Source organism: Ptiloglossa arizonensis, chromosome 1 (genome assembly GCF_051014685.1).
Source record: "Ptiloglossa arizonensis isolate GNS036 chromosome 1, iyPtiAriz1_principal, whole genome shotgun sequence".
Classification (NCBI taxonomy): Eukaryota; Metazoa; Arthropoda; class Insecta; order Hymenoptera; family Colletidae; genus Ptiloglossa; species Ptiloglossa arizonensis.
The window spans coordinates 15,562,715-15,578,593 of record NC_135048.1 but is presented as its reverse complement, the minus strand read 5'-3'; the positions used below and the strand labels follow the sequence as shown (position 1 = coordinate 15,578,593).

At 41.1% G+C, this 15,879-nt stretch overlaps 1 protein-coding gene across 1 annotated transcript in view; it reads right to left on the bottom strand.

Annotated features, from left to right (window-relative positions):
• The window catches only part of LOC143150463 (uncharacterized), a 44,847-nt gene extending 29,803 nt beyond the window's left edge, over window positions 1-15,044 (bottom strand). Inside the window, exons 1-2 of the mRNA XM_076318743.1 lie at window positions 14,486-15,044; window positions 12,517-12,759 (exon numbers count right to left, since the gene is read on the bottom strand). Of these exons, the coding sequence (XP_076174858.1) occupies window positions 12,517-12,757 (241 nt within the window). The 5' untranslated portion in view covers window positions 12,758-12,759; window positions 14,486-15,044. The remainder of the gene's footprint in view (window positions 1-12,516; window positions 12,760-14,485) is intronic.
• Window positions 15,045-15,879: the final 835 nt, after the last annotated feature.

The window sequence follows — 15,879 nt, the reverse complement described above, 5'->3', positions numbered from 1 at the left end:
TTACTCCGGCTTCATAAACCGAGGGCTGCTCAGGGTCGAATAATGTAAGGTTAAGGTTAAGAAGGCCAGAACTGCCTGCTGTCCATCTTACATCCTGATTGATGATGGAAGCGAAATACGATACCGCTGTATCGCGTAAACGGACGCTTCTTTTATAATTAATTTTGCGAGCTTAAAAGCGACCCTGACGAGAGCTTCCCGCATGGGAATTAAAACTCCGTACTCTGCAAGGGCAATTCGCGAGTGGTATTCATGGTTCGTTGTTAGACCAAACCTCGCGACAGTGAAGTTATTTCGAGTAAAATTATATTCGATGTAAAAAAATTTTTTTTTTCTCACTACATCGACCATTCGACTGTGCAATTTAATTTCAATGTACATCAAAGAATTTGTATTTATCGACGACTTTTACAATAACCTCACTTTCTCGTCACGAGTACGTCACGTAAGGTGTGTCCTTAGTACTTGCTGTGCAATGAAACGAAAGTCGAATGTTATTTCATTTATCATACAAATATTCTTGAAGACTATTGCAACGATAGATACAAATAATAAAGTGTATTTAAGAAACAAAGTGTACATATTCGTTGCATTATCATTGTTCGTCAAGAATCGTGGATTACCTAAATATTCTCACCTCGTACGATCGCGTACTCGGTTTCCCTCTTTTCTTTTCAGTCAAGAGAGACGAAGAGAACTAAGGGTACATACATGTGTGTGTGTGTGTGTGTGTGTGTCACCGCGTACGATGGAGCGGGTTGAATCGCGTCATCGTGAATTTCATTGTATGCGCGACGACGAAAGGTAAACGCAAAGAATGGCGGTTCGATCGGGATACTGAATTAAACATCGACGATCGAAAAGTAAAATGAATTTCTTGGTACCCAATAAAGGAACGAGAGGAGTCTTTCGTGACGTCACGAATACCGCACCCCGTCACATAGTCCCGTAGTAGTCGTCAATCGATCGTCGCGTATCCTGCAACCAGTCTCTATTGCCACCTATGCGACGTTTTACCTTTACCTTTACCTTTACCCTACACCGTCTGAAATATAGGGCATTTATACGGTTGCATATGTTCAACGATCGTAGTGCCACGCCTGGGTCTTTTCGAACTCGAAGAAAGTCTTTCTTTCTTTTTTTTTTGTTTCGAATAATTTTTCTTTTTAATTTTCCTCGAGATTACTTTCCATCACATCGTACGTACAAATATATTATCGTAACGATATCAATGTTTCAAATGGGTAAGTTACTGCTCTTTAGAAACGAGTGCACAGAGTTCTTTACTGCGAGTTCACAAACAGAGTTTACTTGTAACATTCAAGGAGACTTTTATTATCGCTCGATTATACCGTTAGTACGACTTTCTTTAAAGATTAAGAAAGGTACGACAACACAATGGAATTTTTATTCGAAATGTTTCAATGAAAGGTACGGCAAACGAATGGAATTTTTATTCGAAATATTTCAAAGAAAGGTAAGATAATAATAATAATTTTTATCCGAAATATTTGCTCGAATAATGTGAATTACGGGTCGCTTAAATCCGGTCGGTACTGCATTTGTTTAACAAGGAATTACCTTGTCGTTCGAACGAAAAGAAACTGAAACAATTCTCTACGAGTCGAAGAAAAATGACACGGTCACGGTTTTTACCATTCATCGTTAACAATCTTTTTTTCCGTTCGAAATATTTGCATTTTAAAATGTTGCTTAGAACGAATTGAACGCAATCGTTTACCCCGCGTTCAATACGCGCGATTTCGTGGCTGGAATAACGAAGAAAGAAAGAAAGAAGAGCGCTGGTGCGCGTTAAAGCAGACGTACATACAGGTACAATAGTCTCCTCGCGAATAATAGGCGCCGCCGCGGTCGAAAACAACGAGCGGCAATTAGATCGTTCCAGCTTCTCGTTCCGCGGGTAAAGAATCGATGATACAGTAAAATGGAACGTAGCTGGTTGCCAAGCCGAACGACTCTCCCGGCGCCGAACTTAACGTGAGTGTATACATACGCATTTGGGGAGAAAGAGTGGATCGTGACGTTGCCAAGTACGGTGTTTTGTACCTAAATCAATTCCGTGGAACGAAACGAAACGAAAAAGGACGAAAATCTCGAGAAAAGGAAAATGGCTAACCCAGACCGAGTGCAAATTCCGGATCGAAATATTTTACGCGTGCAACAATCGAAGCGGTAGTAACCAACGCGAATACAATACGATGTTTTGTGTTTAAATTAATTTTGTGATACGAAACGAAAAATGATAAAAATTTCGAGAAAAGAAAAATGGTACAGACCGAGTGCAAATTTCGAATCGAAATATTTTACGCGTGCAACAATCGAAGCGGTACTAACCAACGCGAATACAATACGATGTTTTGTGTGTAAATTAATTTTATGATACGAAACGAAAGTTACGAAAATTTCGAGAAAAGGAAAATAGTGCAGATCGATTATAGATTTCTGATCGAAATATTTTACGCGTGCAACAATCGAAGCGGTACTAACCAACGCGAATACAATACGATGTTTTGTGTGTAAATTAATTTTATGATACGAAACGAGAAATTATGAAAATTTTGAGAAAATAATAATGGAATAAATCGACTACAGATTTCTGATCGAAATATTTTCCGCGTGCAACAATCGAAGCGGTACTAACCAACGCGAATACAATACGATGTTTTGTGTGTAAATTAATTTTATGATACGAAACGAAGAAGGACGAAAATCTCGATAAAAGTAAAATGGCGCAACTCAACTGTAAACTTTCGATCGAAATATTTTACGCGTGCAACAATCGAAACGTGACACGTCGTTTAATATTAAACAACACCAATATTGGGAGAGAAATAGTACCGAGCGGATATCGAGAGAGAAATAGTTGTCAAATACGATATTTCGTATTTAAATTAATTCCATTCAAGGAAACGATGATGGAAAATGGCGCAGATCGACTGTAAATACCCTGATCAAAATATTTTACGCGCGCAACAATCGAAACGATATTAACCGACACGAATACAACGGATGTGTTGTCGCGAATATTAAATCGTTTAAATTTACATATCGAGGCGCACAATCGGTAAACGTTTAACACGCGCGTGTACACAAGTATAGTATTTCAGGAGAAATGGTGGATCGAGTGCGATGTTTCGTATTTAAATCAATTCCGTGGTACGAGACGAAAGACGAAAAATCTCGAGAAAAAGAAAATGGCGCGGATCGGCTGTGTATTCAACGATTTGAAGTGCTCGATATTTTTACGCAGTTACAACAATCGAAATGATATTAACCAACACGGATATCACGGCCGTGTTGCTACGTGTATTAAACCGTTTAAATATACATATCGAGCCACACAAGTAGCAAAAACCCTCTATGTCAAATTGATCGGAAGCCCTGACGGTGATACAAGAGAAGCCGTGCCACGCCGGGGGATGAAGAGAGAGGGAGGCGGCTGTAGCCTGTGTGTGACTTTTAATGCCCGGCGATCTCTGCACGTTTTCCTTCCACGAAATACGCACGTATGTATCGGTGCGAACGTATCGATGAAAAAATCACGCGGTACTGCTACTTATATTTTCGCGTTATTGAGTCCGTCGAGCAAGAGGCGTGACAGGCGTAACTTTTTGTTCGAATCCCGTTATCGAGATAGCTGTCGGTGCATTATGCAAAGGGGAGCTTAGTGCACGATGTATTATAGAATAAGTCCCGGTGTTTCGCTTGTATCTTTTCAAGAACTAGTGGTCAAAAATGTCGGGAGAGGAGATTTGAAAAAAAAGAGAACATTACGAAAAAAATAGGAGCTCTCAAAATTGCAATAAAAAACGTAAAAGATGGAAATATATATGTATGTAATATGTAACAACAATTTGGTAAAACTTCTAACTGATGTGTATAATCGATTGCTCGATAAGTTTCATCGTTTGATAAGAAACGGAGCTATTAATTTCATTGTTTTATTTTTCGAAAGATGGTACCACTGTTTGGTGAACATGTGTGAAGTTTCATGTAGATCCAAAATTCTCTCGTTCGTATATTCACAGTTGTTCGAAGTTGAAGTATTGTAGTATTTTTTTACAATGGGAAAAATTATAAAATTTATCGAACAACCTGGTATATTGTTTGGTTTGGTAAATTGTTGCGAATCTATGAAAAGACTTCTTGGTTGTCCGTTCGAACATTGTTTGAACAATGTTCGAACCGAGACTACGAAGAGGAAACTTTACGAGAAAAAATTAAACACAATGGCGGCAATTACAATAGTGTAATGAATACACTACTGTGTGGATACACTTCAGACATGGTAATTGCTAAAATTTTTTCGTTGCGATAAATTGTGTTTTTCATCGCGTAAATAAAGTCTTGAATGCTCAACAACGCGGATGTTACGCGTGAAAGTTGAACCGAAAGGATTGATAGTATTTAAGGTGGAACGATTTCTATGGCGGCCACTGTACATCGTTGTATTAATATTTCCCTCGAGAATACTCAGCGAAGATGTCGATGGATTATTGACATCCAGTGGTGGTTTATTTATTGAAAAAAATCACGATTCGATACCGGTGACGAACCTTGCGCACGATGTATTTTTTCAACGCATAATTTCGATGCCACGATCGCGTTTCTCTCATCTAAATGTTCGCATTAATTGTAACAATAAGTAATCAGGGTCGATCGTTTCGAGTAAACGTTAACAGTAAAAACTTAGACGTACACGCCACACCGATGCCTGGAATACGTGCAGTACTTAAAAACAGCGTAGTTGAAGATACTGGGTTAAATATAGACAAAATCGTGGGCTCCTTCGTCGGAGCATTTACCCCTCCCATGGCGTCCCTTAGAACCACGCGCACTCGTTTCCATCGCGTTTCTCGATTTGCATTGACTCCTTTTTTTCCCCCTTTTTCTTTTTTTCTTGCTTGACGACGGATGCTCAGAACGTTAGGGGTTTGCCCAAACTATGTTTAGACTCGGTTTTCCGTTGTCCTTCTTGCAACTTACTTACTTCCTTACGATTCTCGAGATTTGTGCATTTTCAAAGTCCACTTCGTTCGTTTAAATTCGCGGCACGAAACCGCTTTCGTCGATATTAACGATGAAATATAAAATTGTGATCGATATTAACGATGAAATATAAAATTGTGATCGATATTAACGATAAAATGTAAAATTGTAATTGATATTAACGATGAAATAAAAAATTGTAATCGATATTAACGATGAAGTATAAAATTGTGATCGATATTAACGATAAAATGTAAAATTGTGATCGATATTAACGATAAAATGTAAAATTGTAATTGATATTAACGATAAAATGTAAAATTGTAATCGATAATAACAATAAAATATAAAATTGCAATCGATGTTAACAATAAAATGTAAAATTGTAATCAATATTAAGGATGAAATATAAAATTGTAATTGATATTAACGATGAAATATAAAATTGTAATCGATATTAACGATAAAATGTAAAATTGTAATCGATAGTAACAATAAAATACAAAATTGTAATCGATAGTAACGATAAAATACAAAATTGTAATCGATATTAACGATAAAATGTAAAATTGTAATCGATATTAACGATAAAATATAAAATTGTAATCGATATTAACGATAAAATGTAAAATTATAGTCAATGTTGCCTCTGTTAATTTTCGTGCTTCGAATGAAATTAATTATAACGGTTTGTTAACGCTCGTGAGAATTTGTACAGGTATACATCTAAGTATACGCGCAACGTCTCGAATCTAATTAAACGTAACAATTTACTTTGTTCTTCGACTCGAGGAGTTAGAGTAACTTTGGTCGATATTAATGGCAAAATACAAAATTATAATCAATACTCGACTCGAGGAGTTAGAGTAACTTTGGTCGATATTAATGGCAAAATACAAAATTATAATCAATACAAACTATGTTAATTTTCGTGCTTCGAAAGAAATGAAGTTCGATGGTTTGTTAACGCTCGTGAGAATTTGTACACGTACATATGTAATAATACGTATAACATCTCGAATCTAACGAAACAATTTATCTTGTTCGTAGACTCGAGGAGTCAGAGCAACCACTTTCGTCGATATCAACGATAAAATACAAAATTATAGTCTACGTTGACTCTGTTAATCTTCGTGCTTCGAAAAAAATTAATTTTCAATAATACGTTAACGCTAGTGAGAATTTGTACACGTACATATCTAATAATACGCGTATCGTCTCGAATCTAACGAAACGCAACAATTTATCTTGTTCGTAGACTCGAGGAGTTAGTGCACAATATATCTATCGAATGTATTGTAATAATAGCGCATGCGAGTGTACGATCTAGAAGCTTTTGTTTTCTAACAGGGTCAAAAAGTTTCGTCTAAAACTGCTGATATGGCTCACGATTGATCTAGCAAGGAAAGAAAACACTCGACCTCGAACGGGGTCGATGACGAGCCGTTGTTCTAATCTGTTCTAAACGCCACTAGTGGCACATAGTGACGACGTTTGTCAGGTCACATGCATATCGAATATTCGTTCAACAGTCGTCTCATTCGTGTGACGAAAAATCATACCTTCGTGATACGAAGTTACGTTGATTCGAAATTCGCAAATTTTTAAAAAGGAGTCGCAAACGAGCCACGAATACGAACGATCGAACGACTCGACGCAATACGATGAAATAAAAAAAGAAACGCATACTTGAGAAATAAATTGGTAACCGATATTTTAACATACGATGCACGATCTCGGTAGAATAGCATAGAGAGACCGACCTAGCTCACCCGTAGCTATTTATATTTCCAAGACAAGGGCGAAGACCCGATCCAAGGATTTGTCAAAGTTGCGACCCAAGTTGCAAAGAAGCCTCCATTCCTTGCGTCCGTTCTCTCGGAAACGATACATCGAGAAACAATCGAGATTAAACATCGAACCGTAAATATTCACCGATAAATGTCACCGATCCGAAAAACACACTCGTTCCACTCGAAATTCCAATCCGGTATCTCATCGGGAAGAAAATAAATCGTAACCGCGACAAAGTTATACAAGTTCGAACGAATGTTCTTTGGTAAAATATCGATTAAGTTGTAATGCGTTTACCTCTCAATATTTAACGACAAGAGGCCGGAAATAGACGTCTTATAACGCGGATCACGGGATGAAAATATCGCAACCTTTGCAAAGAACCGTGTACAATCGTATCGGAGACGATTACGAGATTCGTTAATCGTATTTCGCGTGTAGAGACCAAGCGGCTAGTGTTCTCTCGTTTGTCTCGATCGGTGGATCGAACGAACGATCCATCGATCGTCGATCGAGGAAGAAAGTAACTCCGAACGAACGAATACCGCGCGAAGACAATGAACGTTCGACGATCGGAGTTACAATTAACGAGGAATTTCGCTGGAAATCTCGAGGGACGGTTGCACGATCTCGTGGTGCGTGAATTGTTGTCGCGTAAGTTGAAAATGATCGGTAAGCAAGACGCGCGGATCGGCGAAAGGGTCAGGTTCAAGAACGAGGTAATCGAGAAACAGAGTTTCACGATTCGAAGAGCACGATGCCCGCGAGAGCAAATCACTGGCGAATGCCATGGTAAAATTAGACACACTATATTCAGTTGCACGTACGATGAAACTATAACAGTGGTCGCGGACGTTTACCGAACATCATATCTTTCTATAGGAAATATGTATAACGAGTATTCGAGGGTCTCGATAACGACCGTATTGAAAAAATCGACGTCGATCGCGCTCGGGAATATTTTTACCGAAATATAATTAAAATAACCTTGTGCTTGAAAATATTCTAAAAATATTTCTTTTCGAACGATCGTGATTCTTCGTTCATCTTTCGCGTTGTCTCGAACACTTTGAACTTTTCGATACGTGTCTCGATACGCGCCACGAGAACAATTAAATCTTTCAGCGATCCGACCGACGAAATTTTCTCGCGAGAACCGGGAAAACACGCATGCACGTGTGTAGATAGATATATATGTACATATATGTATGCATGTATGTGTATATATGTATATACACATAGGTGTATCAGTAACGAGTAGAGGCCCCGTTACAGTTGAATGAACATGCACGTAGATGCCGCGATACAATCCAACAGATCCCTCTGTGCGCGAGTTCTTCCGGATATTACAAGCATCGTGTAACTCCAACTTTCTCGATGCTCCCCACGTCCTCAATCGTGATTCATGCCGACAAGTATGCCTTCCTACTTTGCATATGTGTCGATAACCGTACGATATCTGTGAGTACACGTACACGGTACGTATAACTGCACACGTATTATCGCATCAATCTTTCATGACCGTATTACCTTGCGTTAACTCGCCCAGATATTTGTGTACAACCTGTCACTCTCCGTCACCGGTTGTTTACGAGATTTTAATCGACCTGCGCCCGATAACTTGACAATTCAAATAGAGAACTTCGTCTACAATCGAGGGTCAGAAATCTTGGATTCAAGTTTGTTCAAAAAATCCGTTTCATCGTTCTGTTAAATTTATCAAAGACACGCAATCGTTGAAAACGATACGGTTAATTGTACGTTAAAGGTATGTTTGTATACGAAGCGCGAACCAAGTATGAATGAATTTACGTTTGGCCTTCTTCCCGTACTGTCAAACCTTCCGATGATATATCCACGTGCGTATGTACCCCAATGAGTCACACGAAACCTGTCGATTAGTACGTTTGCATCGTACCCATCGTGTACGCATCGTTCTGCGTACGCGTGCACCTACACCGAGAAAACCGTGAATTTTTACGATATGATACATCTGTCGAGAATTGTAGATATTTTGAAAAAGTTCGAGTAATCGATTGGATGATTTTTAAAAATAGAAAAGGAAAATAGTATCGATCTAACTTATCGTGTACCGAATGATTGTTGTATGTACACGTATACTTACATCAAGTACTGAATTGGAGATATTTTGGAAACGTTAGAGTTCTCGATTGGATGATTTTTGAAAATATAAAAGGAAAATAATATCGATCTAATCCAGATCGTATACGTTTACTAACCCATCGTATACGGAATGATTGTTGCGCGAATGGGTGCACCTGCACCGTGAAAACCATGAATTTTTACGATATGGTACATCTGTCAGAATTGGAGATATTTTGAAAAAGTTCGAGTAATCGATTGGATAATTTTTGAAAATACAAAAGGAAAATAGTATCGATCTAACTCATCGTGTATGGAATGATCGTTGTATGTACACGTATACTTACATCGAGAAAACCGTGAATTTTTACGATATAGTACATCTGTCGAGAGTGTGATGTAATCACTGAATTGGAGCTATTTTGGAAACGTTAGAGTACTCGATATGATGATTTTTGAAAATACAAAAAGAAAATACAAGATTATTTTCCTTTTGTATTTTCAAAAATCATCCAAACGAGAATTGGAGATATTTTGGAAACGTTAGAGTTCTCGATTGGATGATTTTTGAAAATACAAAATGAAAATAATCTCGACCTAACCCAAATGCAATCACTGAACTGAAGATATTTTGGAAACGTTAAAGTTCTCGATTGTATGATTTTTGAAAATACAAAAGGAAAATAATCTCGACCTAACCCAGATGCAATCACTGAACTGGACATACTTTGGAAATGTGAAAGTTCTCGATTGAATGATTTTTGAAAATACAAAAGGAAAATAATCTCGACCTAACCCAGACCTAACCCATCGTAAACGAAAGGGTTTACGAAAGGGTAAACGAAACATTGCTCGAATGAATGCACCTGCACCGTGTAAACCATGAATTGTTATGATATAGTACAAGTCAGACTTGTAGATATTTTGGAAAAATTCGAATTCTCGATTGGATGATTTTTGAAAATGCAAAGGGGAAAATAATCTCGACCCAGACCGAATCCATCGTACACGGAACGATCGTTGCGCGAACGTGTGTACCTGCACCGATACGATACACCTGTCGAGAGTGTGATGTAATCACCGAATTGGCGATATTTTGTAAACGTTCGAGTCGTCGATTAGACGATCCTCGAAAATACGTAAGGAAAATAATACCGAAAGTCCCGAATGGACATTTGGAGCAATCGCTGTACGATAACGATCAGTTTCACCGAGGATTTGGTTCCCGGCGCGTTGAAGTTAAAAACCGCCCGATACTTTTTCCCCATGGAGAATAAAACAACGTAATTACCATTCGAACTATGAAAAATAACCTTGACATGTTCCCGTTCGGTGATCAAAGTACTCGAAACGTTCTCGATTCATCCCGTCCTCCTTTCTTCCCACCTTCTTTGAATCTACTCTTCTTCCCGCCACCCGCAACTATCCCCACCCAATTCCACCCTCCTATTTCCCTCTATTCCTTGTCATACTTCGCGTGCACATACTTGCTCCCTTTTCCACTTTACTCCCTTTGCTTCGAGTACACACGTATATACAATCATTATTCATTCAACCACGTGAAAAGAGTGACGAAATAATGTCGTCATTTCGGCTTAGCGACAGTTTTCGCTACGAACCGAGTGGATGGATTATTGATCGAACTTCTGGGGACTGCGGGGATGTGACTGTAGGTTGGTACTAACATGCGCATGCCGCACCAACCTACTGCTACACACTCTTTCCTCCTACTACAGCTTTCTCTGTTTCCCACCCGGTTTCGCGTTCGAAGAATTCTTTCTTTTTCTTCTATAATTTTACACGCGATTTAACGCGCACCACTTCCACTCGGGGAAGAAGAAAAAAGAAAAAGGAAAAATTCAATCTCCGAAAATAAACGATCCACCTGTGGTTCGTTCGATTCGAGCGACTCGTTCCTCGGTACAATGTGCACGAAAGAGGACGCGACTTTAGCTATGCGTATCGTTGATTGCATTAACAAAGAACTTCCTTAAATAGGACGGTTTACAGTCGAGTCTAATTCGTGAACTCGGAGAAACGTCTCGAGAAGAGATCCGACTGGAACGAACGTAGGAATAAAACGAAAGTTACAAAGTTACTGTACCCGATTTGTAATTAAATTAGTTTCTGTTTGTAATGAAAAATTGGAGTTCGAAAGGGAAGTAAAAATTTCGAGCGCGTAAAAATTTCAAACGGGGACGATCGAGTCGAGGACGAGTTTTAAAATGTAAACGTAGGAAAATACGATTATTTTTAAATATTCCCATTTCTCTCGCAAACGAGTGTACCGTGAATTTGAGGCTCGAGCGAAGACTACGTGAGAATCGCACACGCTCCATTTGCTGCTCGTGGAGAACACTGGCTGGCAATGCTGTCTTTTTCGGTATAAACAATGCATACGTATTCATGCTGTAAGCATACGTCTGACTATGACCGGTACGTTGCCCCTAACATGCTTCACTCGTAGACAACTGCACACTTGTTTACCACTTTTTTCTTTTTTTTTTTTTTACCGACATTCGTAGACTCTCCAGTTACCAAAAGTTCTCGTAACTGGAATAACTCGTGTGCTCTTCTCGCGTGTATAATTACGAGAAAGTCGGGTTGCGAAAAATTTGTTACATTTTTCAAATATCTTCCAACGTCATCGTCCAATTGTACAATCGTGGACAATTGTAAATCGTACAATCGTGGACAATTGTAAATCGTACAATCGTAGACAATCGTAGACAATCGTAAATCGTGCAATTGCACCGCGAAGTGAAAACAGTTAGGGGAAAAGAAAGATGATAAAAAACTAAAGTCATTTCGTTGAAAGTCTTCCTCGTGTAACGTTGCATCGCGAAGTGAAAATAGTACTGGAAAAAAAAGAGAGAAAAATGTGAAAACTAGAATGGTTCAGTCTTCCTCGTTGCAATAAATAACAAGGATGATCGTCGATGCTGGTAAGAATCGACGTTGGTAAAATACAAATGTACAACGACACGTTGTTATTTGTTAAAAATTGACAACCAACGGTGTCGTACGAACGATCCACGTGCCACCCGATTTTCTTCCTAACCAACGTTCGCTTAAACTCCGCCTAGCAACAAGGGGGACGTATAAAGTTGCTGGGTAAGCTCGTCCGATAAATCGGAAGGAATACTCACAGCGAAGAAGAACCGTTATCGCTTAGTTTCACGCGCGGAAGTAACACAAGGAATACGAATGCAATCGAAAGCGTAATCGTAATCGTAATCGTAATCGTAATCGTAATCGTTATCATTACCATAAACTTAATTGCAGGTCCGATCGAGTGATTCGGTAGTAGTGAAATTTTTCCACCGAATAAAAATACACGATGGTTTTTTATTCGTACGAAGGAACGTTAACACACACAAACACACACACAGATGTACGTGTGTATCTATGTGTGTGTACATGCGCGCGTTTAATCGCAATATCGCGTTTAATAAAATCATTTGTCGTCCGTTCCTACTGACCCATTTAAAAGTCTCGTTGTAGATTGTCCGCGTTAACCGTAAAAAAAAAAAAAACGGAACAAAAAGACGAGTGGAAGTAAACGGAAAAAATGATGTTAATCACTGCTTCGGTTAGACATATACTTACCTTTCGAGAGGCGGTTCAAGATGAGATCTTTATGTTGCGCGGTATGAGGCTCTGGAAGCACAACGAGAAGGTAACAACCACTTAGAGGCGATGGTGGTGGATGTTGCTGTTGAGAGCCTGGTGGCACTGTGTTACCGGTTACCGGTGTAACCGGTGATATATTTTGTTCAATATTTGTCGATGATATCGTAGTCGTCTCCCCTCCCCCTCCACCCTCGCCGGTAGGATCCGTGGTACTCATTACTGAAAGAAAAGAAAAGAACACGGATACTCGATTAATCGAAGATTTCCTCGTCCTCTACCCTGTACAGCGGCAACTTCCTCCCTTCGTCAACGATCACTCGATTGGATGTCTGTGAAAATGTGGAAAAAAAAGAAAAAAAAAAACACACAAGATTCACTGTACATTCGTCTCGAACGATTCGGTAATATTGTTTACTTATCGACGAGGAACGCGTTGCAATTGTCGTCGAGATCGGATTCGAGTAAAATTTCAATCGATAATCGACAACGACGCGTCTACCTCGTAGACGAATGTCTGATTACTGCGCGTACACTAACCACTGTCACCGTTCCGTCACCGTGGCTGACATATGACATCACGTTTCCACTAGTAGTGATTTTAAAGCGTTTCTCTCGTACGTGTTCCCTTTGCTCCGGTATATCTCTTAAGCGCGTATCTACATCGTATCGATACGATTGCGCATGTAGCGATTCGATTGAAAAACGAATAGGTGGGGGTAGTAGAAAGAAAAAGAAAAAAAAAAGAAAAAAAAATGGAAAAAATTTAACGAATGATTTGATTGCAAATTGTGTGTAAAATCGCCTAAATATGTATACCGGGTTCGAGAGTACGAAGATTAAGGTGTTGGCCAACTGGTGTACGCAGTTGCGCGAAATACGGAGCGACTCGATCGGTGTGCTTCCGTTTCGTGGAAAAATCGAAATTCGATGTGCACGGTGAGGAGTGCACCGACGAGTATAAACACCAAAAACCTCGAGATCCACACGTACGCGCGCGGGTTACGTGTAACGTAATTCGTACGCGAATACGAGATAACGTTGATCCCGTTTCTCTCGTTGAAGTCGACGGTCGATAAGATTTCCTCGAAATTTCGTTTCAACGGTTGCACTTCTCGCGATGGTACGCGCGAGTGACATTAATTTATTAACGGGCGACGCGTATCGGTTGGTCACCGTTGAAAATTCATCGGGTCGTGGCCGATGCGACGTACCGAGTGTCGGTGTTGTCAACGAAAAAGAACTTTCTACGATGGAATCTTACCCGGGCAAGAAAATTTCGAAGAAATTCAACGTACAAGTCTCGCCGCAATGTCTCGCCGCGATTTCATGCGGCGAATGTTGGCGCTGGGTATTGCGCAGGATTTGCAACGACCCTTTCCCTGAAAAGCGGTAGGGCTATGTCCTATCGTCCAATGCGCAGGACCCGAGCCTCTCCGCACGGCCTTAGATCATTGATCCAAATTCTAGCCAACCGACTAGAAAACAGGACACGAAAAATTTTACACTCGTTTATCGATCCCGATTGAAATTCACGGGGAAGCACACTTCCTATCGAAACACTTCCTATTCGCGAGAATGGTCGCTCGGGAGGTTGTGGTCACTGGATCCGATGCCCGTTCCGAGTGGATCGAAACGTTATCGTCGTGCACGATAAATCGCGATCGTACCCGAAGATACGGATACGCGGCGATCGTTATCGCGGCAACAATTCGATACTCGAAATTGGAGTAAAAGTGTCAAGCGGTCACCCCACCGTGGTACCGGCATTGCAGTCTACCCCTTAGTAACAACCCCTTCCGCAGCCCACCCAGCCGGCCTATAAAATCTATACGTGGTTCGAGAGATTCGTTGAAAAAGTTTCGGTAAATTACTCGAAATGTGTACAATATCCGTTAACGCTTAAAATCGAGAAACTACACTAAATGAATATATCGTAGGTGCTTACCTTCTTACGTGGCACGGTTGCCCTGTTCTAACTTTCCGATCTGTCAATATGTATCCGGGAAGGCTTCTCCTTCCACGGAAAGTGCAATGCCGCAGCGAGAGCAAAGTGTCCGCCGAAGAAAGCCGTAGCGCAAATCGAAGACAGCCTGTCTCCCAGCAGTCTGCCTCCTCGTCTAAGCTCGGAGTCGCTCCACCCGACCCACCTCGTCTCCTTCGTGTACTGTGGCGCGTACAAAGAGGAGAAAGAAAGAGAGAGAGTGAGCGAGAGAGGGTGGAGGGGCACAGGAGAGGGGCAAAGGGAGAGTGACAGGAGAGACCGGTGTATTCGCGAATACGATGACGTGAAGTGTATGAGAGAGAACCGTCGTACGGCGCGGGCGACACTGTTGTAACGTTTTACGAACGAGATGGATTGAAACGTGTCTTTAGAACGTGGGAGTAGATAACGGACGGTCTCGCGACAGACGTTCGTCTGCCTGATGCGATTCACGGAACGTCTCTTCTCCCTGCGACTCTCGATCGGCGACAGAACTCGAATTCTACTCGGCAGCAACACTCGCGTTGCGGGCTGCCGGCTCTCTGAGGAACTTCGTGATATCCTGCGTCGCTGCCACGCAGAGCCATCCCCTTCCTCGCGATCGTTCCAGTATCCCCCACCACTAGCGATGCGCGCCGGCTCGATTGCTCGTCTCGCGCAAGTTCGGGTTACCTCTACAGTCTGCTCGGTCTACAACACACCGTCGCATCATCGGAAACGTCGCAATGTAGTGTAGGCACATTTAGGTGTATAACGGAGAAACGGTGCAATACACACACACGCGTACACACACGCACGTACACACATACAGACAGACACATGTGCACGTATACAAAGAACCGTGTACCGTGTACATACTCGATGAGCCGGGGGTACGAGCAACGTGCTCCCTGTAACTGTATGCGTGACTGGCTGTGACACGGACCGGCAAGCCGGCCGGCTTGGCGCGGCACGCCGTCAGAAGCCGCCAGTATCGAGGGAAAGGACTTGCACCGGAAACGAGGAAGAACGAGAGAGGATCGAGACTTTGAGGCCGTACTCTGCAGTACGGGCGCGGTTATTTGGGGGAAAATGTTACGAGGTGAAATAATGACCAGCTGAAGAAGCACGCGATACGTTCGTCTGCCATTGCGCCGCGCCGGCCGGCGCACCGTGAGAACTTAAGGAACAGCTTCTCGTTCGTTATTTACGAACACGGAAGTAATTGTACCAAAGCGCCCGATAAGACGAATAACGATCGGGCTCGGTGCGATATTTTCGTGCGATTTTACGAAAATTCGCCACGCGATAGACAACGTATCCGATATCGAGTATATCTATAATACATCGGCACACGTCTAACCTCGGTTACCACGGAA